This window comes from Microcaecilia unicolor, chromosome 3, assembly GCF_901765095.1.
Source record: "Microcaecilia unicolor chromosome 3, aMicUni1.1, whole genome shotgun sequence".
NCBI classification, from domain to species: Eukaryota; Metazoa; Chordata; class Amphibia; order Gymnophiona; family Siphonopidae; genus Microcaecilia; species Microcaecilia unicolor.
The window spans coordinates 209,630,074-209,655,377 of NC_044033.1; the positions used below are offsets into that span (position 1 = coordinate 209,630,074).

The 25,304-nt window shown below is 46.3% G+C and overlaps 3 protein-coding genes across 8 annotated transcripts in view; 2 read left to right on the forward strand and 1 right to left on the reverse strand.

The window, feature by feature from the left end:
* The first annotated feature begins 4,301 nt into the window (after window positions 1-4,301).
* Window positions 4,302-7,583, forward strand: C3H6orf47 (chromosome 3 C6orf47 homolog). The gene is made up of 2 exons (XM_030197345.1): window positions 4,302-5,718; window positions 5,762-7,583. The coding sequence occupies exon 1, from the start codon at window positions 4,947-4,949 to the stop codon at window positions 5,667-5,669; it is 723 nt and encodes a 240-aa protein (XP_030053205.1). The 5' UTR covers window positions 4,302-4,946; the 3' UTR covers window positions 5,670-5,718; window positions 5,762-7,583.
* A 2,399-nt stretch (window positions 7,584-9,982) lies between these two features.
* Window positions 9,983-16,642, reverse strand: APOM (apolipoprotein M). 2 transcript variants are annotated; one of them, XM_030197347.1, is made up of 7 exons: window positions 16,425-16,642; window positions 14,919-15,067; window positions 14,138-14,211; window positions 13,760-13,858; window positions 12,905-13,003; window positions 11,183-11,222; window positions 9,983-10,266 (listed from the first exon to the last, which is right to left on the reverse strand). In XM_030197347.1, the coding sequence occupies exons 1-7, from the start codon at window positions 16,536-16,538 to the stop codon at window positions 10,209-10,211; spliced, it is 633 nt and encodes a 210-aa protein (XP_030053207.1). In that variant the 5' UTR covers window positions 16,539-16,642; the 3' UTR covers window positions 9,983-10,208. The 2 variants fall into 2 exon arrangements, with proteins under 2 accessions (XP_030053207.1, XP_030053206.1); XM_030197346.1 differs by having other exon boundaries at window positions 14,919-15,079; window positions 16,425-16,641.
* Window positions 16,643-20,809: 4,167 nt separating this feature from the next.
* The window catches only part of BAG6 (BCL2 associated athanogene 6), a 61,580-nt gene continuing 57,085 nt past the window's right edge, over window positions 20,810-25,304 (forward strand). For all 5 annotated transcript variants that reach the window (XM_030197348.1, XM_030197353.1, XM_030197352.1 and 2 more), the window contains exon 1: window positions 20,810-20,920. The gene's annotated coding sequence lies outside the window, so the exon portion shown is untranslated. The remainder of the gene's footprint in view (window positions 20,921-25,304) is intronic.

Consider the following 25,304-nt stretch of genomic DNA (forward strand, 5'->3'; position numbering starts at 1 on the left):
GCTGGAATGTCAAATGTGGTGATTCAGCTGGAGGGTACCCTGGGTTAAGAATAGCTAACACCTTGTTATAGTATTTCACTTGGAGATACAAAACAAAGCAGTTTATATACTAATGAAAACCCTCACAAAGAACAACATTATCCCAATTTGATTATTATAGTGCTATATATGCTGGCTGTAAGGAGAACCTGTTGAAAAAAACTCCAAACAGCTCAAAAAGCTGCAGCCAGGTTCATATACAAAATCTCTTGTTTTGAAAGTGCCTCTAATCAAATTACACTGGCTTCCCATCAAAGCGAGAATCACCATCAAATTATGTACATTTACCTTTCAAATCCTAAATGGCACAGCTCCAGCCTATATACTATCATTAATAAGCTTACGTCATAGAAATGCTAACTATGAGGCAAGAAACTAGCTCAGGCTACACCTCCCAAACTGCAAAAAAGTGAGCTGACTTCACTTACTTAGGAAGCAAATGATGGAACTCTTTACCACTCAAAACAAGAAACATACAGGAATATACTAGATTCTGCAAAATCCTCAAATCGTTCCTATTCAAACAAACCTCACAAACAACAACATCTCAAACAACTAATTATTACCTGAATTGGTTATTACTCTATTTACCATTAACTTTCTGTAACTTTCTCTTTGCTTCATGTACAATTTCTCATTCATAATAGATTTTCTAAATGTTTAAACATCCATAGCTATCCCAGTATGTCTATGACTATTATATTGTATAATTAGGTTCTTACAACAACAAAAAAATAAATGACTTTCTTCTGCATTATTGTTTATGTATCCTAATACTGTTTATTGTAAGCCATGTTGAACTTAAAACTGGTTTGGGAAATAAATGTCACAAATAAATAAAAGAGCTGCACAATGCTAGCGTCTGATCTGATCTGATTTCTTTGGCTGCGGCATATTAAACTTAGCTTTCCTTGGCTCTTGCCATCCTTTTGGTTGTTCAGATTTATTTGTGTTTTGTTCAGTCAGCCCAGAGGCAGGAATGAGATCTGGTACTGGAAACCTTTTTTTTTTTTCTTTCATTTCTAAAGATGGTATTGCTTCAGTGACGGTTAATCTGATGTTTAGAAAGAAAATAACAAAATGAACACGTAGCTGCTGTTTGTACTTTTAACTAAATAAAGAATTCATGTGGAATATATGTCTGCCAGCGTGTAGGAATCTGTTTATTACTGAGACATGTTGACTGTAGGGGTGAGACTTTTTTTTTTTTTTTTTTTTTAATTCTGTTCATCCTTTTATGTAGTGAACTTTCCTATCCAAAGAGGCAGTGTCTATAAAAAGCATTTAAGGTACATAAGTAGTGGGGGAGAAGTATATTGGGATAGAAAGCTGGGAAAATAGTGCTTGGCAGCAGCATCCCACTGAAGGTTTGGATTTGAAAGACAAGTTTCCAACAAACATAAATGGCAAGTGACCGACTCACCTGCAAATGCGCAGTAGAGACTTCCCTCTCTGTCCCGCCCTTGTGTCAAGACATGATGACATCAGAGAGGGAAACGGAGTCGGACTGTCGGTCGCTGCCGCTGGAGCCTGGAAACTAACATCGCGTGCACCAACCTCCCCCTCCCCCCCCCCAATCCCTGCCGCCGCTCCTTTCCCCCTCCGCGCCGGGCCCCCTGCACTGACCTGACAGTGCCTCTCACCTCTGTGTGAAAGCGCAGGCAGCAGCAGAGTGATCTGCTGCTGCCTGCAGTGCTTTCACAAGGAGGTAAGAGGCGCTGTCAGGTCAGTGCAGGGGGAAGGGAGCGGCGGTGAGGGGGATAGCTGGAAATCTCACCTGTTTTCTGTTTTAACGGGCTTAATGGCTAGTTATACAGTATTACAGAACATTTTAAAAGGTTCTCAGATTCTTCTTTATTGATAGAATTGGATTTGGCAGCTATATTTAATTAGAGGGAATTCCACCAAATCTGGAATGGGAGCTTAGAATTCTGAGACTAATTGAAGGGCAGGCAATCGAATTTGAGTTTTTTTTAAATCCAGTGTTATATGGTTATCAGTTATACATAATGACTGAAAAAAAATAAGTGACTATAAGAACATAAGAATAGCCATATTGGGTCAGACCAATGGTCCATCTAGCACCGTATCCTGCTTCCAACAGTAGCCAATGCAGGTTACAAGTACCTGGCAGAAACCCAAAGAGTAACAACATTCCATACTATCAATCCTGGGGCAAGCAGTGGCTTCCCCCATTTCCATCTCAATAACAGATGATGGACTTTTCCTCCAAGAACTTAAACCTTTTTTTAAACCTAGATATGCTAACCGCTGTTACCACATCCTCCAGCAGCTTAACTATTCTTTGAATAAAAAAGAATTCTTCCTATTTGTTTTAAACGTATTTCCATTTAATTTCATTGTGTCCCCTGTTTTTTTGGACTTTTTAAGTAGAGGAGTGTGGTAGCCGTGTTAGTCCACTCTTAAGGTTATCAATAGAAATCAAACAAGATAATTTTATATTTTGTTTGATTTCTATTGATAACCTTTGGACTTTTTGAAACAGTGAAAACCCAATACACATTTACCCATTCTACACCACAATCATATCCTCAGCTGTCTCTTTTCCGAGCTGAAGAGCCCTCTTTAACCTTTCCTCATATGAGAGGAGTTCCATCCCCATATCATTTTGGTCACTCTTTTAACCTTTTCTAATTTTACTGTATCTTTTTTTGAGATATGATGACCAGAATTGAATGCAATACTCAAGGTGAGGTTGCACCATGGCATTGGTCTTATTTTGCATCCCTTTCCTAATAATTCCTAGTGTCCTGTTTGCTTTTTTTGGCCACCACCACCACCACCACACATTGGGTAGAAGATTTCAGTGTATTGTCTTCAATGACACATTCCTGGAGGAAAAGTCCACAGCCTGCTATTGAGACAGACATGGGAAGCAACTGCTTGCCCTGATATTTACAGTATGGAATGTTGCTACTCTGAGATACTGAATGAAATCTTGTTACTCTTTAGGATTCCAGAATATTGATACTCTTTGGGGTTCTACATGGAATTTTGCTATTCTTGGGGATTCTGGAATCTTGTTTCTCTTTGGGGTTCTGGAATGTTGCTACTAATTGGGTTTCTGCCAGGTACTCGTGACATGGCTTGGCCACTGTTTAGAAAACAGGATACTGGGCTAGATGGACCCAGTGGCGTACCAAGAGGGGGCGGTCCGCCCCGGATGCATGCTGCTGGGGGTGTGTGCTGCGCGCCAGTCAGCGTCGTTCGTTTCCATGCTCCCTCTGCCCCGGAACAGGACCTGTTCCGGGGCAGAGGGAGCATGGAAATGAACGACGCTGGCCGGCGCGCGGCACCCCCCCCCCCAGCGGTGTGCACCCGGGGGTTCCTTCGCTGGTGAGGTGTCCTTTCACCGGGGGGGGGGGGTTGCGCTGGGGGGCGCTGCACCCAGGGGTGGGGCGCATTGGCGATCCGCCCCGGGTGTCAGCCCCTCTAGGAACGCCACTGGATGGACCATTGGTCTGACCCAGTATGGCTACTCTTATGTTCTTAGGCTTGGAGGGGATGTGAGTTGAATTGAATAAGTGAGGGGTTCAGGGTGAAAGGGGATGAGAGGAGGTGGGCTTGGGGAGGGGAGGGGATAAGTGAATGGATCAGAGGAGGTGTGACGAGTATGAGTGGATGTGTAGAAATCGGAGATGGTGTAAGGTGAATGAGGGGATCATCATAAGTGGTTTGAAGAGGGTGTGGGGCGTGAGTGAGTTGTGTGAAGGAGAGGATTAGAGGCGAGGAGATGGGTGTTGTGGGGTTTGAGAGAGAGTGGGGGGCGAGGGGGGTATCGGGTCTTTGCAGTGGTGCTGCTAGGAAGTGTTTGATTAATGCCCTCGTTATTATACAGAAACAGGCAGGATATTATTTTTATTTATTGCATTTGTATCCCACATTTTCCCACCTTTTTGCGGGCTCAGTGTGGCTTACAATAGGATATGAATAATAGAAATACATTTGTTACAATTTGGTTATGGATTACATTGATGGATTTACATTTTTGGAAAGTCCTTCCAGCTTAATGCCCTCCCTTCACTGGCCTGCAGACGAAAGTCGCTGCATCAGTATAATCAACCCCCACCCACCCCGGTTCCCATTCCAGCAGAACCCCCCACCCCCATTCTCTATCATCCTGGGCACCGGAATTACATCGGTCCACCCCGTGCTCCCGGATCCACGTTTTGCCTGTCTCCCCGCAGGGCTGGGCTTGTCCCAGCTGTTTCCGGACTGACGTCTTTCCCTCCCTTCCCCGTTCCTGCGAGGAAAAAAAAAGAGAGCGAGAAGAGCGGAATCCGAGTCCGATCCGGCCGCTTCGGAGCCGGTTTCGATCCTAAGCTGGGGGAGGAAGCAAATCCTGAACAGGAGGTAGAAGCGGACCGGGATTCGGAGCTGCAATCCTGGGGTGAGATTGATTCGGCATCCGGAGCCGGAAACCGGGGAAGAAGCAGCAGCAGGATCCGATCCGGAGTAAGGGCACGTGTGGACGTTCCCGGGGACAATTCGGATTCGCTCCCACGAGCTTACTCCCATCCTTTCTTGCATTGCAGCTGTGGAGCCCTCCCCATCCTCTGAAACAGTTGCAATTGCTTTAGCCTCCTCCCCCCACCAATTTGGAGGGAGGAAGTGCAGCATCTGACCAGAAGAACCATCGACTTTTGTTTTGTTTTGTTTTGCTTTCCATTGAAACCGGTTTGACACGTTAATCCGGAGCCAGTTTTGCAATACATTCCAGGGGGATCATCATCAGACATGGAGCCTGAACCTTGATCCACCATCCCACTCCCCATCATCAGTTTCCTATATTTATAGACGCCCTGATCTGCCCTTGTTGGTTTTGTGGTTAGAGGAGGGGGGGTTAACCCCTTTCCCCCCTCGTCTTTCCCCACCAGGGAGAGTTGATGCTGCTTAAGGCTGGCTGGAGTTGGACTTTGCCGCAGTATCTGCGCCGGATCCCTGGTCGCTGGTGGTGGAGGAGGCAGCCGGAGGAGGAGAGGCCCCAGAAGGAGGAGGAGGATGGAGAAGAGAGACTTCTAGAGAAAGAGGGGGAGAGGGAGGAGAACCCCCTAAAGAAGGAGAGGGAGGAGAGATCCCTGAAGGATGAAGACGGAGAGCGAGCCTCAGTGGAGGTTGAGCAGAAGCATGGGGAGACCCCTGTCAGGCGCCTTCTGCACTGTCTTCCCTGGCGGAGGGACATGGGCGTGGCCCCCAGAGACCCCGAAGTGGAGCCGGCGGCGGAGGAGGAGTTCCAGATCTGCTTCAACCTGAGCCGCCACCTTTTCGACCTGTGTGTGACCAGCCTGCTGGGCCTCTGCTCACCCCTGTTCCGCCTGGGCTTGGACATTGCCGGTCTGCGGGGTCCGTTACGCCTCTGGCTTCACGGCCTGGCCGCGTTCTTGGTGACAGCGAGTGGCCTGCACTTGCTGCTCTGCCTCCTCCACTCCTACCTGCTGCACTTTGCCTGCCTCTATGGGCTGTTGCAGGCGCTGGTGCTGTCGGTCAGCGTTCGGAGCAGGGGCTGGGGAATCGGAGGCGTTCCGGAGGAGGAGGATGACGAAGAGGACGGGGAGTTCGCGCTGGCACCAGAAGTGCTCCCTGGAGTGGAGGAAGAGGAACCACGATGACAGCACTACAGATGTCCTTCCCCTTGCCAGGATTAGCACACCCCGATACCCTGAAACTGGGGTTTGCAGCCACAAACTAAGAGGACCTGTACCGGGACTACAGTCAATTTCTCCCCCAACCATAATTCTAGGATTTAAACCAGCACGGTTCAGTTTCCTAGTATTGGGACTGTAAGCACAGACTGTGGACTGATTTCCCCACCCCCTCCCCTCCTCAACTTTGCTACTGGGATTATACCAGCGCAGCGTGATGCCAGTACTGGGATTGTAAAGCACACACCTTGGTATCACCACCTGCTTCCTCTTCATTCTGCAATGAAAGAAATCTAGCACGAACCCCCCCCCCCCCCGCCACCCCCCACCACCCTCTTCTATTTTTCTGGGTGGCAGGGGAATTTTTGTTTTCACATAATGAGGAATTTGAAGTGGGGGGTGGCTGTTGGGTTTTGTTGGACGATGCAGATCCAGGCTAACTCTGACTTTCGGTCGCTCTTATTTACAAAACAAATTCTTCAGCATGGAGAGGGTTAAATGGGCCTGGCATGGAAGGATATTATGGGGAGGACTGAAGGGGAGGGCCCAAAATCAGACCTGGGTTCTGGCTTGGTGTTGCCCCTGAGCACTACAGGAGGAAGAAAGATCAGAGCCAGCCTAAATTCCCTCCTTTCTCAGGTCCTCGTCCCACGGCATTCTGGGATGTGTCACCTTGCTGTTTGACTGCAAGTCCCAGAATGCCTTGGGGCAGACTGGCCTGGGTCTGCATGTTTTTAGGGTGATGGATTTCCCCCAGGGCCCTAGAGCCACCTTCCTGATTCCTGACTGAAAGAATTAAAAAAAAAAAAAGTCTGAAAATGTGAAATTTGTAGTTGTTGCTCTGACCAGTTGATTGAATTCCGGCATTGCCCTGTGGCATGTGTACTTGTTCCAACCTTTTTTGGAACTAGGGAGTCTGGGCTAGGGGGTATCAAAAACAAGGAGCGTCTCAGCTTGTCAGAGTTAGGCTGGGTGGCTGTGCCCCTCGCCCTGTCTGATAATGGATCTGGTAGTAATGTGAAGGGGGGGGGGGTGTTTTTACGTCTTTATAGGCTTTTTTTGGCATGTGACATTTATTGCTCTGGGACACTGGACTTTGTGCTGTACTCACTTCAGAAAGCCCCTGTAGTGATTGGGGGAAGGGAGTGGGAAAAAGGGGCCCTATCACCAGTCACTTTTTGATACTCAGGGGGTCACCATTATCCACTCTGCATCTTCTCCCTCATGCGTTCCTGAGCCGTATGTTACTCGAAGTTCCTTGGAAAAATATCTGTTTGTAAACAGCACTAATTCTGTTAGTTGTCCTCTGTACCATGTGCAGCTTTTGAGTAATATCTAGCCGAACCACTTAATAGCTCCGGGTCTTCACTGAAAAGGCAGAGTCAGCCTGGGTTTCTGTTCCCTCCCCTCCCCCTTTACAGTTCCAGTTTCTCAGGAAAAATCAGTAAGTAGAAGTCCAAAAAAAACCAAGAGGCGTGATCCAGTCTGCGTGACCTGAGTGAGAGAGATCTCCTGGGCTGGGTGGCTGATTGATTCTGTTTCTGTTAGGTAAATTCAGTCCTGGCCTTGCATGCATGGATTGTAGTTAAGGGTAAGCAAAGGGGTCATGCATTTAGTATCCTGCCTTTCTGTGATAAGGAAAGCAACAAGGCCTGTAACTTTAGGATCAAACTCTGTAGCCAACAGGGAGTTGGGGGCCGGCCCTGGCACTGAGGAGGTGATGTCACAGCCAAATGTTGCCTGTAGGAAGGGCCTTGCCACGTCCTTAAATACAGCCATGATGGGAAGCTGACATTAACCACTATGATTATTTAAAATAAAATGCTTGTTTTCGTTATGTGTTTGCAGAACTGCTAAATGACCTAGAGCTGTGTTTTCAAAGCATTTACACTTACGCAGTTGCATAATAACCTATGGAACTTTGTTAAGTCTGTTGGGGGGGGGGGGGGGATGGTGAAGAGGGGGCGATTCATACACCAAACAAGAAAATTCTCTGCTAGACATATATTTCTGGTTTGTTGATTGCTATCTCTTTGTTGTTTATTTGAGATTCATTGTACTCCCTACCCATGGCATTGTGGGTATTGTAGTTTCAGGGGTGGTTAGAAACCCAGATTAAGCCTTTCTGCCCTTGCAGGAGCCTAGAGATCATCTCTGCCTCTGCTGGATGGACTTCACGGGCATCATTTTGGTAAGTTATGTTTTGGTTTGGATTTAGTTTTCCATGGATGCCAGTACATTGAGTAAATGTCACCTCACACTGCACTGAAGGGAGTTTTGCCTGAAGCCTACCCATTTTCAAGAGGGATTTGGTTTTGTCCGCTTGGCTGCTCAGGGCTGACTCATCGTTGGAAGAGAGATTTCAGTTTATGTGTGTGTGCCATACATGGAAAAGAGCACAAGAGACCATGGAGGGAGGGCGGGCAGTTGCATCTCTAAAATCCTTCCCACTTAACACTCCAGAACAGTCTTCTGTGAATATTCATGAGTTTATATTTAGATGCATGCAGTCTGGGAGTCGGCATATTTTGTTTACAAAGAAAATCAGACCTGGGTAGGGATAAGTCTGATAGGCCAGGTTTTGAAAAAAAAAATACTATGCCCCCCCCTCTGAAATATGTGCCAGCTAAGTGGCATGAAGAAGTAGCTGAGAGGAGGCGAGAGCGTACTGCACAGTATTTTAAAATACTGTGTTAAATTCATCGGGTGGTCGGTAAAATCAGCCAGGTGGTTCACCTTTTCCAAAGGTCCTGGGGAGAACATTGGATCGCCTGCTTCACGACCAAGGAGGAACTGTTTCGTCACTACCAGTGTGTATAGAATAGAAACTGAGGAAAATGTAGGCAGATAAAGACCATATGGCCTATCTGGTCTGTCCGCCCATGCCGTCTGCACTCCCTTAGATCTTAGGTACTTTCCCAAGCCCTCTTGAATACAGATACTGTTTTTGTCTCCACCACTTCCATTGGGATGTCGTTCCACAATTTCACCACCCTGTTTCCTGGGGTTACTTCTGAGTCTGTCCCCTTACACCTTCATCCTATGCTCCCTCGTTCCAGAGCTTCCTTTCAATTGAAAGAGACACGCTTCCTGTGCATTTATGCCGCATAGGTATTTAAATGTCTCAATCGTATCTCCCCCTCTTCCACCTTTCTTCCAAAGTATGTGTATTGAGATCTTAAGTCTGTCCCACTACGCTTTATGACGAAGGCCACTGACCATAACAAGGAATTGACCATGGGACTTTAGAGCTGAAAGATTTTTTTCCCTTTTCTGTAGCCAAAGAAAAGGGGTGTCCAACATTAGTTCTCGAGGGCCGCAACCCAGTCGGGTTTTCAGGATTTCCCCAATGAATATGCATGAGATCTGTTTACATGCACTGCCTCAATTGTATGCAGATAAACCTCATGCATATTCATTGGGGAAATCCTGACTGGGTTGAGGACCAAAGTTTCCCACCCCTGCCTTAGAGTGAAGGGGGGAGGGGTAAAAATAATTTCAAATAGGGAAAAAGATTTTTTTTGCTTAAAAATATATTTGAAGTGTAGTAGTAACTGTTGTGTGATTGTATCCCTGACCCCTGTTCCAAACTTCTAGCTCCTCCTAAGATGTTACCCTCTCTCTTGCTTGGTTTCGCTGCTGTCTCTGGGCTCGTATTCCAAGATCTTTCTCATCATTTTTAACATTTTGTTTATTTTTAATGTCAGCTGCAGGGGAGAAGGGGATGAGAGTCTGCTGGGGTGGTGATAGGGTGTGGCAGAGGCAAAAATCTTGGCTAATACTGAAACACACTGTGACATGATTCTTAAATTCAGGTCCCCTGCTAATCTCCATGTCATTATGAGAGGCTAACCTGGCCCTGGTTTTCTAGATTATCTGAAGGCACTCTGCCAGTTCTGTTCTTGCTTTTCATGCTGGGGCAGAGAGAGATCACTCATGAAGGCTTGTAGCTTGGTTGGCAATGCTGTTAACTGAACACTGTGTCAAAATGTGCCCGTTACCCCTGGCTGGCTCAGTGTGGGAGGTAGAAGCAGCCTCTGAGACAGAGCTAAAGGAGGAATGTGAGAGATCTGGAAACCAGGAAGGGGCCACTCTAGTGGGACCCATTTTCAAAGCATTTAGATTTACAAAATTTTGTAAGTCTAAGTGCTTTGAAAATACGCTTCAAAACGTGCAGAGGACAGCAGCTGCATTCTGAATAGTGGCCACCAGGTAGCGACTTTGCTCCATAGAAAAAGAGAATTTCCTTTTGTGGTTGTCAGTTTAGTAGCTATAGGAACTGCTGTACTTCATGCTTATTTATTTTTAGATTTAGCACATACATTTTCATCAATATCTCAAGGAGAGTTACATTGAGGTGGCTTACAATCTCTTTGTGTCTTATTTGCTACTTTGCTTACATAGACAGGAGGGAGGAGAGGGGGGAGACACAGACTGTACATAGTTTTAACAAATACCCCGTCCACAAAGCAAGGCACTGACATTTCAAATTTTGGATTCTTCTTGCTAAGTGTCTGAGACTCTTCCCCTCCTAGGTTTGGTCTGGGAGAAGTGTCCTCGCCTGCTGCAGAGGGACAAAATGAGAAAGACAGTAGCTGTTAGGGCACTGCTTCTTAATCCAGTCCTCGGGGCACACCCAGCCAGTCAGGTTTTCAGGATATGCACAATGAATATAAGTACATAAGTATTGCCATACTGGGACAGACCAAAGTTCCATCAAGCCCAGCATCCTGTTTCCAGCAGTGGCCAATCCAGTTCACAAGTACCTGGCAAGATCCCAAAACAGTACAATACATTTTATGCTGCTTATCCCAGAAATAAGCAGTGGATTTTCCCCCGTCCATTTTGATAATGGTCTATGGACTTTTCCTTTAGGAAGCTGACCAAACCTTTTTAAAACCCTGCTAAGCTAACCACCTTTACCACATTCTCTGGCAACGAATTCCAGAGTTTAATTACACGTTGAGTGAAGAAAAAGTTTCTCCAATTCGTTTTACTTTGTAGCTCATCGCATGCCCCCTAGTCCTATTATTTTTGGAAAGAGTAAACAGACAATTCACGTCTACCTGTTCCACTCCACTCATTATTTTATAGATCTCTATCATATCTCCCCCCAGCCGTCTTTTCTCAAGCTGAAGAGCCCTAGCCACTTCAGCTTGCATATCAAGGAGGTAGTGCATGCAGATCTCTCTCATGCATGTTCATTAAGGTTATCCTGAAAAGTTGACTGGGTGTCCCCCTCCCTCCCCTGAGGACTGGTTAGACCCCCCCCCCCCCCCGAGGACTGGTTAGAGAGGCCAAGACTTAAATAAGCAGTCAGCAATCTAGGGGGGGAGGGAGAAAGCCCTGACACCATGGAGAATGGGAAGCAGTTGTGAGAGGAGGAGAGAGCACCCAGGAGGGTCTGAATAGGATATAATGAGGAAACTGAGGGCAAGGATTAAGGAGACAAGGGATTGGGGGGGGGGGGGGTAATTTACCTGGTTTCCACATCTTCATTTCCCTGGAATTCACAGTATTCTGAAAGAGAGAGGGAGGAGTACAGATCAGTGTTGGCAGAGGTCAGTGGCCGTAACAAGGCTTTGTCTTTTGTAGCTGTGAAAAGTTATTCAAGAATCCCTGGGAGTGAGGGGAACAGGGGTCCTCATCCCAGTTCTCGGGACATACCCAACCAGTCAGGTTTTCAGGATATCCACAGTGAATATGCATGATGGACATCTGCATGCACTGCCTTCGTTATATCCAAATTTTTCGCATGCATAGTTTATTGTGGATATTCTGAAAACTAGACTGGCTAGGTATGTCCCCACCAGGACCAGCTTGAGAACCCCCTTAAGTGATTTGGTCAGGGTGCAACTGGAATTTGGGTCTGCTAGTGTTACAGGACTGCATTAGGCTAACATAAACTGAAAGTTGGTGGTTGAGATGGGATCGGAGTCTGTGCCTACAGGTGACCTAGTTTGTGGTCTTAGCACAGGATTTCTCAACCCAGTCCATGGGACAGAACTAGCCAGTCCATGCAAATATATCTCATGTATATTCGTTATGGGTATCCTCAAAACCTGACTGTTTCTCGAGTTGGTCCTGGAGTAGCCCTTGCCACTCAGGTTTTCAGAATATCCACAATAAATGCGCATGAAATGGATTTGCATACACTGTCCATTATATGCAAATCTGTTTCGTATGTGTTTATTGTGGATATCCTGAAAATCTGACCAGCAAAGGGTACTCCGGGACCGACTTGGGAAACTCCGCCCTAACTTAGCATAAGAAACTGAGAGTTGGTGTGGTAATGACGGCCCCAGGGTCTTGTCTGTGCTGGGCATGGGGAACGTGTGTGGCTGTGGTGGGATTGGAGCTGACATCTGCTCTTTGTTGCAAAACAAAGGAGGAGGAAAAGTCCCTCACGCAAATGTGAGGGCGGGAGAAAAAAGTGAGGAGAACTCAAGGAGGATATACAAAGAATTTTCATTCTGACAAGCATAAAGACGACCCAACACGGCCGTGTTTCGGCGCTAAGGCCTGCCTCAGGGGTCAATGTATCTCTTATACTCTTGGCGATAGGATTGTATAAGAGAAGATGACAAAGTCCTCACTGTGAGAATGTAGTCGGCGATCCAACACAGAGTTTTTTTGAAGACTGTACTACATTCTCACAGTGAGGACTTTGTCATCTTCTCTTATACAATCTTATCGCCAAGAGTATAAGAGATACATTGACCACAGAGGCAGGCCTTAGTGCCGAAACACGGCCGTGTCAGGTCATTTTTATGCTTGTCAGAATTAAAATTCTTTCGTATATCCTCCTTGAGTTCTTCTCACTTTTTTCTCCATGCATCTGCTCTTTGTTGTCAGCATTAGGGCTGTCACAAAGGAAGAGACTGCGGACGCAGTGGGATTGCAGATGCCACTTATCAAAACTGTCCTGGGGGGCTCCCCAGCGAGTCAGCTTTCAGGATATCCACAATGAATATTCATGACAGAGATTTGCATGCACTGCCTCCACAGCATGCAAATCTCACATGAATATCCATTATGGATATCCTGAAATCCTAACTGGCTAGGGAACCCCCAGGACAGGTTTGGGAACCCTGGGTTAAACAGAAGGTTCAGAGCTCTGTGTTGAACCCTAATAGAACCTAGTGAAGATGCTTTGAGAATTTGACACAAGCGTGTGAAGAGCTACAAGGATTGTCACTTGCCCTGAGTCTGTGGGAGCAGCAGGTTCTCCTTTAGTCTGGAACAACTGGCCTTCTCTTTAAAGTCCTCCACGCATGCCTTGGGCAGCTGCGGGGTTCGAGCTGTGAGAGAGGAAAACAGTTTAATAAGATTCGAACATGCTGTGGTGATAGGATGTGTGAGGATGTTATAATGCCGTTGTATCGCTCCATGGTGCGACCGCACCTTGAGTATTGTGTTCAATTCTGGTCGCCGCATCTCAAGAAAGATATAGTAGAATTGGAAAAGGTGCAGCGAAGGGCGACTAAAATGATAGCGGGGATGGGATGACTTCCCTATGAAGAAAGACTAAGGAGGCTAGGGCTTTTCAGCTTGGAGAAGAGACGGCTGAGGGGAGACATGATAGAGGTATATAAAATAATGAGTGGAGTGGAACAGGTGGATGTGAAGCGTCTGTTCACGCTTTCCAAAAATACTAGGACTAGGGGGCATTTACAGTGTAGTAAATTTAAAACAAATCGGAGACAATTTTTCTTCACCCAACGTATAATTAAACTCTGGAATTCGTTGCCGGAGAAAGTGGTGAAGGCGGTTAGCTTAGCAGAGTTTAAAAAGGGGTTGGACGGTTTCCTAAAGGACAAGTCCATAAACTGCTACTAAATGGACTTGGGAAACATCCACAATTCCAGGAATAACATGTATAGAATGTTTGTACGTTTGGGAAGCTTGCCAGGTGCCCTTGGCCTGGATTGGCCGCTGTCGTAGACAGGATGCTGGGCTCGATGGACCCTTGGTCTTTTCCCAGTATGGCATTACTTATGTACTTATGATAGCTGGAGGTCTCGTACACATGAATGGAAGTAGGAGATTACACTCACAGTACAGCAGCAGTCTCTTCACTTTAAGGTCTGTCTCTTGCAGGATGATACAGTCTGGGCAGGCACAGGAAAATAGCTCTGTCTTTCTGTCTGAACGACCTGGAAGGGGGAGCAGGGAGTGAGGAGCTGAATCGGGAACTCACAAACCTTCCTAAACATGTCCCCTCTTCTCCTGCTATTGCACTTCTAATGGGTGTCTCAGCTTCTGGTACCAGTGATCTGCCTTTCCAGTGACTGATAGGACAGTCTCCTTCCTATATCTGGAGGCAGAGGTTTTGTTTGCTTGCAGGAGACCCTGAGAAGTAGTGGAGTCCCTGACTAGAACTGGAGACCTTCGGCACCCACATTTCTCAAGAAAATTGAAGGAGGATGACGTACCTTCCGTTTGCAAGTCTGTGCTGCCTTCTGTAACCAAATAAATCCATTTGCGGGGGATACAGGAACCATTGGCTCTGTGTACAAGAGAGGCAGAGAAAGATGGGGGGGAAGGACAGAGAACCAAGAGAGATGGAAGCAGGGGAGTGATAGACAGAGAGAGATGGGGTGGGGAAGATAAGCAGAAAGGCATTTGGTGTGGGGGGGGGGGGGGGAGACGCAAGTAGGGGCAAGAGAGACAGCGATGGAAGCAAGGGAGACAGGATGACAGAGATGGAGGTAGGGGAGAAACAATGGGATGGTGAAGGGAAGAGACAGGGATGGGGTGAAGGGTAGAGAGAGGTAGATGAGTGAGAAGGAAGCATTAAAGGGGAGAGGTAGAGGAAAGAGAAGAGATTTTGTTAGATACATGTAAAATTCCCTGGGTAGCCCTGATGCAGACCTATTTATTTAGATTTGCTCACACCTTTTTCAGTAGTAGCTCAAGGTGAGTTACATTCAGGTACTCTGGATATTTCTCTGTACCTGAGGCAATGGAGGGTTAAGTGACTTGCCCAAGATCACAAGAAGCAGCAGTGGGATTTGAACTGGCCGCCTCTGGATTGCAAGACTGGTGCTCTAACCACTAGGCCACTCCTCTCTTACACCAAGTAACCCCCAAGGTGTGAACCCTGTTCATCACAATTCCACATTCCCCACGCTGAGCCTGCCGCTTTCCCACCACGGATAAAAGCAAGGGACAACAAACAGAACCAGTGCAAAACCTGCTTCCAGGGATACTTACGCTCTGATCCGTGCTGTCAGGAGCAGTCGGTTCGGCTCCAGTTCCTCCTGGATTCTGAAGTGTGTGTTATCGATGCTGGTAAATGCCTCCAGCGATGGGTCACCTGGCCCTGCGGCTGCTGCAGCTATGAAGTACCATGACCCGAAGTACTGTGAAGGGAACTGTGAGACCATTAGAGCAACTGGGAAAACTTGGATCAGAATCTCTTCCCTGGAGGACAACGGCAGGTCTCCTTTAATACTACATACACTAGAGAATGACACGGGGACAAAGTTTTTCTCCGCCCCCGTGGGTTCTGTCTCCATCCCCATCCCCGTCCCTGTGGGCTCTGTCCTCATCTGCAGAAGCCTCGAACACTTATGATTTTATATTTAAATTGTTTTATTAAAATATAAAAAGGAACAATATGCTGGGCAACTGTTGTGTATAAATTACAAATAGAGAACAATAATAACAATGAGCAGCTATAATAACCCTCCTTCCCACCACCACCCTCTACCCTTCCAACCCCAACAATAGGTGATTTCTACTACACCAAGGAATCCTAATTCACACTTCAGGGGTATAAAATACAACCTGTTCTATATGCCTTAGAGGGGAAAAATATGCCCTATAAAGCACTGTTATGATTTTTTAATCTGTGGATAAATAAGAAATCATCAACAATCTCAGGATTCAATCTAGCTCTCCTGTCTTTCACAGTCCTTCCTGGAATAGAAGTTGTCTTCTTAGAAGATGTGCTGGTAGCAGGATGTACAGGATCTCCTATGCAAATTTTGCTAGTTGTGGCCAGTATGTTTGCTTGTTTTTTCAAAAAATCAAAATATCTTTGTAGGCATCACTTAAATATAAATAACTGTCCCCATCCCCGTGGTAACTGCGTTTTCCTGTCCCCATGTCATTCTCTAACACACACAGACTGATTCCGGCTGTAGCAAAAGATCTGTGCCTGGCAGAATTCCTGTTTTCTCTTGGCCTTTTAACTCTGTTATGTGGGTGGTTGGTGTTGGCATTTTTAACCAATTTAAAGTTCTAGTTTTTCCTGACATTCTATTTCTTTCTCATATTTGTTAAAAACATATATATTTTTGTCAGTAACAAAAATGAAAACATCTCGCCCCCCAGATTCCAACGACTCCTGTGCCACCGAGGGTGTCTTGTATTAAGGCGCACTCACGTTTTTTAGCGCGTACTAAAATTGTGGGCGCGCTGTTAGAGACGCCCATAGGAATGCATTGGCGTCTCTAATGTTTAGCCTGCCCACAATTTTAGCGCACACCACAAACGTGAGTGCTGCTTAGTAAAAGGCCCTCCAAATCTCACTGTGCTGAAAACACAGAGTTAGGATGCTTGCCGATCCCAGTTCCAATCCCACTACTGCCACAAGCTCCTGCTGTTGGAGCTCACTGCTAGGGGCACAGAGCTGTAATATTACAGATTCAGGTTCTAAGTCCACCACTGTTCCCTGCAGAAAGAAGCTACTCGATCTCTCCCAAGCCTACTTACCTCCTGTTGATCGATTCTGCTGGCAGACAGCTTTCCTGCCTGCTCACATATAGTAAACAGGTCCACCAGAGAACCATAAAGGTACAAAAGAAAAGACAAGACCCGCTGAAGCATAATCAAGAGCTAGTGCCTCGCTGTCAGCCTTTGAGCCCCTCAAGTTCTGCCTGGCTGTTGGTTGAGGGGTTGTGTTGCAGGGTCTGCTCTTTTCTCTTGGAGCCTCCCTGTGTAATGATTAATCTGGATTTCATTTGTTTGTCTTTGACTAGGTCTTAGGGCAGCAGGCATTTCTCCCCTCTGAGGAGTTTAACTCCATGACAGCTGGGTCCTCGCTTCACTCAGGGTCCTGGTCGTCTCTGTTAATGTTTTTTTAATTATGAAAACATGATACATACAACTCTTAAAATATAATACACTAGAGCAGTTTGCAATAAAAATACAGTAAAATTAACCTAACATCTCAAACCTGTCTCTCATGCTTGTATCATATTCCATCATGGCTCTGCAAAGGTGGGAAATACTGCCTAGATAACATCACTTTAACTAGTTTGCAAATTTTGAAATAAAAGGGTTGATATTCAAATATCATGCTCAGCGGGTCAGCTGCTGATCTTCAGTGGAACTTAACTGGGAGGGGCCTGGAGTTATGCAGGTGCTGGCAACATTCAGTGCAGATGCCCACATAGTTAATCGGGCATGCGGTACCACATAAATAGCAGTCCTGACTTTGCCTGGTTAGCTGTGTGGGTGCCAGCATTGAACTTTGGTAGGTAGCAGCTGAAGATGTTGTTCTCCTCTCCCTCCTGCCCCCCCCCCCCCACAACAAGGTCAGACCCCTCTCCCCCAACCACAAGTAGTCCTCCCAGCAGAGCAAACATCCTCTCCCTCACGGCTCCAAGAACAGACCACATCCTGGCACCCACTCAGCTGAAGGCCAGGCAGGAGCAAACCCCACTGGCTCCTGCTTCTAGTGGCTCTGCCCAAATGGTGTCCATGAGCTCTAGTGGTAGTCTTGCAGTACTACTGCTAGAGCTCAGCCTTCCATAGAGCAGGTAAAAGCAGGAGCCAGTGAGATTTGCTTTGCTCATGCCCTGCCTACCCCACTGGACTATCATCAGGGACCATAAAGTAGGCCTTGGTGACGGGTGGCCTACAGGTGAGTGGGTGAAGGGGGTGCCGGGGAGGGCTGTTCTCTGAGAAGGGATCTTTTCTTGGGGGGTGTAAAAAATGACTAATCTCCTTATGCAGGTCCCAGCCAATATTCAGCAGCAATCTACATAAGTTCACGCAGCAGCTGATACAAGTCTGGTGAGAGAGCTGGTGTCCAGACACAGCCCAGGATTGAGTATCGAGGGCTAATGTAGCTGGTGATGGTCAGTGTTAAAAAAAAAAACAAATGCTGACTGCCACCAGCTGAATATTGACTGGACATTGCTCCATGTACAACACTAAAAGCTGTCTTTCCTATTGCTCTCCACAGACAATGGCAGAGGGTCTACTTTCTAAATGTAAAAACTAACTTGGAATCTACTGAGTCATTAAGGATGACAAATGTTTGGGCTGACCAAAACTTCAAAATCGATGCTTGCCTTTACCAGCAATCAATGATGAAAAGGCAAAATCAATGCATAGTGTTGTGCTCCTGTGTTTTATGTTTATTTACAACATTCAAAGCAACTGAAGTTGAAAAATGCCATTCCAAACAGTGGAATTAATCTCGATTGAACAATGGAGTTGCTGAATAGAAAGGCCAATAAAGATCAAACTGGTTCAATCACGTTATATTCCCCCTCCCTCCCTTTTATTTCCATTGTGTGTGATTAACAAAACTCCTGAATGTATGTGGGTTACTTAATCCATGGCTCTACGGTCCAACATCTCTCCCTCCATGGTCTAATGCCATCTCTCCTGCTCTTATTCCTTTTATCTGTCACATTCTCAACCTCTCACTTTCCATTGCGACTGTCCCTGCTGCCTTTAAACATGCTGTGGTCACACCTCTCCTTAATAAGCCTTCACTCGACCCTACTTGTCCCTCTAATTACTGACCCATCTCCCTCCTTCCCTTTCTCTCCAAATTACTTGAGCGTGCTGTTCACCGCCGCTGCCTTGATTTTCTGTCCTCACATGCTATTCTTGACCTACTACAATCTGGTTTTTGCCCTCTCCACTCAACCGAAACTGCGCTTACTAAAGTCTCCAATGACCTATTACTGGCTAAATCCAGAGGTCTCTATTCCATCCTCATTCTTCTTGATCTTTCCGCTGCTTTTGACACTGTCGATCACAGCATACTCCTCGATACCCTGTCCTCACTTGGATTCCAGGGCTCTGTCCTTTCCTGGTTCTCTTCCTACCTCTCCCTCCGCACCTTCAGTGTTCACTCTGGTGGATCCTCTTCTACTTCTATCCCTCTGCCAGTCGGCGTACCTCAGGGTTCTGTTCTTGGTCCCCTCCTCTTTTCTATCTACACTTCTTCCCTTGGTTCATTAATCTCATCCCATGGCTTTTCCTACCATCTCTATGCTGATGACTCCCAAATCTACCTTTCTACCCCTGATATCTCACCTTGCATCCAAACCAAAGTTTCAGCGTGCTTGTCTGACATTGCTGTCTGGATGTCTCAACGCCACCTGAAATTAAACATGACCAAAACTGAGCTTCTCATTTTTCCCCCCAAACCCACCTCCCCACTCCCCCCGTTTTCTATTTCTGTTGATGGCTCTCTCATTCTCCCTGTCTCCTCAGCTCGAATCCTTGGGGTCATCTTTGACTCTTCTCTCTCCTTCTCTGATCGTTTCTTTCTTTACAACATCCGTAAAATCTGCCCCTTTCTTTCTGAGCACTCTACCAAAACCCTCATCCACACCCTTGTCACCTCTCGTTTAGACTACTGCAATCTGCTTCTTGCTGGCCTCCCACTTAGTCACCTCTCCCCTCTCCAATCGGTTCAAAACTCTGCTGCCCGTCTTGTCTTCCGCCAGGGTCGCTTTACTCATACTACCCCTCTCCTCAAGTCGCTTCACTGGCTCTCTATCCGTTTTCGTATCCTGTTCAAACTTCTTCTACTAACCTATAAATGTACTCATTCTGCTGCTCCCCAGTATCTCTCCACACTCGTCCTTCCCTACACCCCTTCCCGTGCACTCAGCTCCTTCTTATCTGTTCCCTTCTCCACTACTGCCAACTCCAGACTTCGCGCCTTCTGTCTCGCTGCACCCTACGCCTGGAATAAACTTCCTGAGCCCCTACGTCTTGCCCCATCCTTGGCTACCTTTAAATCTAGATTGAAAGCCCACCTCTTTAACATTGCTTTTGACTCGTAACCACTTGTAACCACTCGCCTCGACCTACCCTCCTCTCCTCCTTCCTGTACACATTAATTGATGTGATTTGCTTACTTTATTTTTTGTCTATTAGATTGTAAGCTCTTTGAGCAGGGACTGTCAAGAATGTCAGGAAGTATTTTTTCACGGAGAGGGTGGTGGATGCTTGGAATGCCCTCCCGCGGGAGGTGGTGGAGATGAAAACGGTAACGGAATTCAAACATGCGTGGGATAAACATAAAGGAATCCTGTGCAGAAGGAAGGGATCCTCAGGAGCGTACCCTAGAATGGGTGGCAGAGCTGGTGGTTGGGAGGCGGGGCTAGTGCTGGGCAGACATATACGGTCTGTGCTGGGGCTGGTGGTTGGGAGGCGGGACTAGTGCTGGGCAGACTTATATGATCTGTGCCAGAGCTGGTGGTTGGGAGGCGGGGATGGGGCTGGCCAGACTTGTATGGTCTGTGCACTGAAGAGGACAGTACAAATAAAAAAAGTAGCACATATGAATTTATCTTCTTGGGCAGACTGGATGGACCGTGCAGGTCTTTTCTGCCGTCATCTACTATGTTACTATGACTGTCTTTCTTCTATGTTTGTGCAGCGCTGCGTACGCCTTGTAGCGCTATAGAAATGGTAAATAGTAGTAGTAGTAGTAGTCTAGCTCTCCACTGCTTGCCCCTCCCTTTGGTCCAGCATTTCTCTCTTTCCCTTAGTCTCACCCCTGCGTACCATCTCTCCCTCAGTTCCACCATCCTGTCTCTCCCCCCCTCCCTCAGTTCCCTGTCTTGCATCTCTCTTTGTCTCAGCAACCCACCCCCCCCAATCCTGCATTGCTCCCTCTCAGGCCAAACCCGTCTGGCATCTCTCCCTCCCTCCCCCTGTTTCTATTCCCCATCCTGTATCTCTTTCAATCTCTCCACCTGCAGTGGAGCGATAGGCCACAAGAGGCGCTCGTGAGTCGCGAGCGACAGGCCCAGAGAGCTTCCCCACTCGCGCGTGCCGCCTCCCTCTAACGCAACTTCCTCTTTCCCGGTCTGCCCCGCCCACGCCCCCTCAACGCAACTTCCTGTTTCCGGCGGGGCGAAGCGGAGCAGAGGGCTAGCTCCGGGCCGCCGCACGATTCCGGTATAAACTGCTGTTGCTGCTGCCGCCGCGCTGAAGGACAAGTTTAAAAGGTAGGAGCGGGGAGGAGAGAGAGAGAAGAGCCGGACCGCGGGCGGAGAGGGGGAGTCGCGCTGCGCCGGAGGGGGCGGGGCCTTGGGGAGGGGAAGTAATAAATAAATCCGTGGTGGCCACTTACTGGGTCTCTCTCTAGGTCCCGAGACCCGATGTGATACGAGAATCACATACACGCGCTTCAAATGTTAACTGTCCCCCCCTTACAAGTGTAGTAAAGAGGACCTAGGCCAGTATCCGGGCCTGAGTTCATCTGTGAGGAACTGACCCCGCTGCCCATCCAGAGAAAGGGTAAAGAGGTTTTTACACGTATTCATCCTCCCCCTCCTTTCTCGGTCGGTGGTGGCTGAAGGTGCGATTCAGGTAGACTGGAGAGTCACTAAGTTTGTACCTGAGGCAGTGGGGGGTTAAGTGACTTGCCCAAGGATCTACACAGTCCATTCCGCGGCAGGCAAGGCGCCCACCACCCGGTACAGATGATAGAGCTTCGTGGTTAAGCATTGGCATTCGTATGACGACTGTAGGATTAGCCTAATGGTCAGAGTAGCACCCTCCCAGTTCAAATCCTACTGCTGCTCCTCTTCCTCCTTTATTGCCTTTGCCTCCCAGTTCAAATCCCACTGCTGCTGCGTCTCCTCCTCAGTTGCCTTCCAGTTCAAATCCCACTGCTGCTTCTACATTGCAGACAGACAGATCAGAGTCAAGTATTGCCCATTTTCGGAGCACAAACCATAGCCTGCCAGGCACTGACCTGATTTCCCAACTACTGGCTTCTTGTAACTTAAACAGCAACACATCAGTGGGGGCTTAAATATAATTAATGTTATGCTCATGCACAGTATGTGCAGATATGAAGCATGAAATATACATTAAATGTTCCCACAGACATAATATTCACGGGAGAGAACATGAAGTCTAGTACATTAGTGTTTCCCAAGTCCCGTCCTGGAGTTTTCAGGATACCCACAATGAATATGCATGAAAGAGATTTGCATATAATGGACCTGGATATGCAAATCAAGTTCATGCATATTGATTGTGGATATCCTGAAAACCTGACTAGCAAGGGGGTACTCCAGGACTGGACTTCGGAAACACTGTATTACATATACTCCCGTATAGATACAGCCTCTACAAGCCAAACTGGAAAACATTGTTTATGTTTGTGTATATGATTGTTTATGGCTGTCTGTATGAATTGTTAACTGCTTAGACTTTATAATACCAATACATGATATACCACACCTTGCTTGCATGTATTATTTGCATGTATATTTGCATATTGTTTCTATATGATGACTGTTTTTGATATATTGTGCTTGCATGTAATGTTATAATGCCTTTCCGACTAAAAGTCAAGTAATTTTAAATTAGTATTGGAATCTGAGGAGGGTGCCAGGCAGACTTCTATGGTCTATGCCCCAGAAAAGCCAAAGAGAGACAGTGATCAAGTATTTTATATCACATTCATTGTTGGTTTAATCATGAATTGATAATGAGTGTGACTGTTGGGCAGAATGGATGGACCGTTTGGGTCATTATATGCCATTACTTACTATGTTATATTATTTTAAATTAATTAGTATAGATGGTGGAGATGAAAATGGTAATGGAATTAAAAAATGTATGGGATAAACAGAAAAGAATCCTGTATAGAAGGCATGGAACCAAACAAGCCTAGCGGTGATTAGATGGCAACACCAGTAATTGGGAAGCAAAACCAGTGCCGGACAGACATCTACGGTTTGTGCCCTGTTCAGGGCTGGACAGATTCAGCTTCAGTATTTGGAGAACAAGGCCAGTTCCAGGCAGACTTAAATGGCAACGACAAATCAAGATCAAGTATACATATGTAGTATCACATCGTACCTTATACTATGTTTATCTTGTTGGGCAGACTGGATTGACATTACATGTCTTTCTCTGTCGTCATCTACTATGTTACTATGTTAGATCACATTGCTTGCAGGCAATACAATATTATGGATTCCCCCGGTAACTGTATAAAATCCCCATCTTGCATAAAATTGTATTTGTGTGACATATATGGTACATTACATTTCTTTCTGGGTTCCCTGGATAACTCTACATATAATAATTATAATATACATTACTAGATTTGCTGCATGTTTAGAGCAATGGGCTGAGAATCGTTGAAAACAGGGCTCAAGTCCTGCTTACCCCACATAACACTCCTCCTATTGGGTAAATCATTTTATCTCCTGTTGCTTCAGGTACATGTCTAGTTTGAAGCCCTTTGGTGAAGGGACTTGATGCGTCAGGCAGCATATTTGGGTCCAGCATTTGGAAAGGCTAAAAATCCATGTTATGCTGGATCAGTGTGAGCTGGATTAGCTGTTGTGCCAGAAGCATCTTGTCTCCAACATCAATGTTTAGAAGTTGGGGATATGGGCAGTCTGTTACCAGAGTGCAGGATGCATGCGCCCTGGAGGTGTGGGACAGATAAGTGGTGGTCTCAGGGCCATAAGTAGGTAAACTGTAGGGGACTGGGAGAGCAGGGGAGAGAGGAAGGTTGGAAAGAAAATGAGGGTGGGGCAGTGTCTTGGCAGAGAGTGCCTGGCTCAGGTTGGAGGTAAAATATGTGGCATCCTCAACCCCACATAATATGCCCGTGTAATCTACTGTAGTGTTTTTCAAGGTGACCCTAGATTGCTCCCTAACCTCCTTTGTATAATTGTAGATACCTTGAAAATCAGAGAGGTTGAGGGGAGGGGGAACAGTTTTCAAACTGTGTTTTGGGACAGAGTTAACAATTACAGCTTGCTGGTCAGATGATCTTTTAATTGTGAATATATTACCTCGTGCAGACCTCATCTGATGGCTAGATGATTTGATACCTTTGAAGGGTACTGTGTCGAAGACTGAAACCTGCTACCTGTGAACATTTGTGTTCACTTATTCTTCAGGTGCTTTTTTTTCCCATGGTAAAGCAAATGTGTATGGAGTGGAAAATTCAGCGAATCCTGCCTCTTAATGTGGTGATTAAAGGTGTGTGCATTGTTTGATACACATCTGCAGAGTTAGAAACATATTTAGAAACTCAAATACCAACCAAACCTTTGAGGAATCTCAGAACAGTGTTTTTTTTTTTCTTTCACTTTTTTCTTTTGTTTATATTGATTTCACTGCCATGTAGAAAACCTCCTTGTGTAATATTTACAGTACAATAATTGCTGTTTGGATAGTTTTGAGTAATAATATAGATACGATTGGTTATATCTCTGTTTCATACTATGTTATCAGTTTAGTTAATGAAACGTGTGCGCTTGGGGTGGGACTGCAGTAACCTTCTAATGGAGTGAGCCTGCTAGAGGCCCTTCTCTGTTCTTTTTACTTTAGATTAACTGTGTGTGCCCTAGACTGTCAACTGTGACATTGTAGTATCCGAGTACCAAAATCGGGGCTCAGAGTTTGACAGAGACAGGAATTTATATAATGCTGGCAGAGCATTCTCCCTTCAGCCCCTCTCCAAGCTTCTGCTGTTTCTTCACTGCCTTTTCTCAGATGCTCTCTCCCCCCTCACTATTCAGGGACTGAGGACAATTGTGTTTTCAGGGCTCCTGTCATGAAATGCCTAGCACCCACCCATGGTTAACCCTAAAGCCACCTGGAGGGTCTGTCCCTCACTGCTCGGGCTTGCCTATACCTGGGCATGTGCTCTACACCAGTGTTTCCCAAGTCCGGTACTGGAGTACCCCTTGCCAGTCAGGTTTTCAGGATATCCATAATGAATATGCATGAAATAGATTTGCATATAATGGAGGCAGTGTATACAAATCAAGTTCATGCATATTCATTGTGGATATCCTGAAAACCTGACTGGCAATGGGTACTCCAGGACTGGACAGGAAACACTGCTCTACGCTGCACCCTTCTCCCACTGACTGGGTCCCTCTTGCCTCTGGGCGAGTCTTCCACTCTGACGTTATTCCCCGGTGATTTCTAGGTTACTGGGGCTAAACTCTCAGGGGTCTCACAGCTCGTGGAAAACACCCCCAGACCCAACACACAAACTACCAGGATTCTTAGTCCAGGACAACAGAGCCAATAAGCAAACAAGGCTTATTGTCACAGAATTAGAACAGTGAACCATGTAAAACAGATGGAAAAGTAACCTTCAAATTATGTACCTTTATCTTTGAAATACTAAATGGCACAGCTGCAGACTATATGGTACCATTAATAAGCTTACCTCAAAGAAACACTAAATGTAAGGCAAGAAACTATCTCAGACTGCACCTCCCAAACTGCAAAAAAGTGATCTACAAAACAGTCCACTCTGCAGACTTCACTTACCTAGGAAGCAAAATAAGAAATATACTAGATTCCGCAAAATCCTCAAATTGTTCCTATTCAAACAAA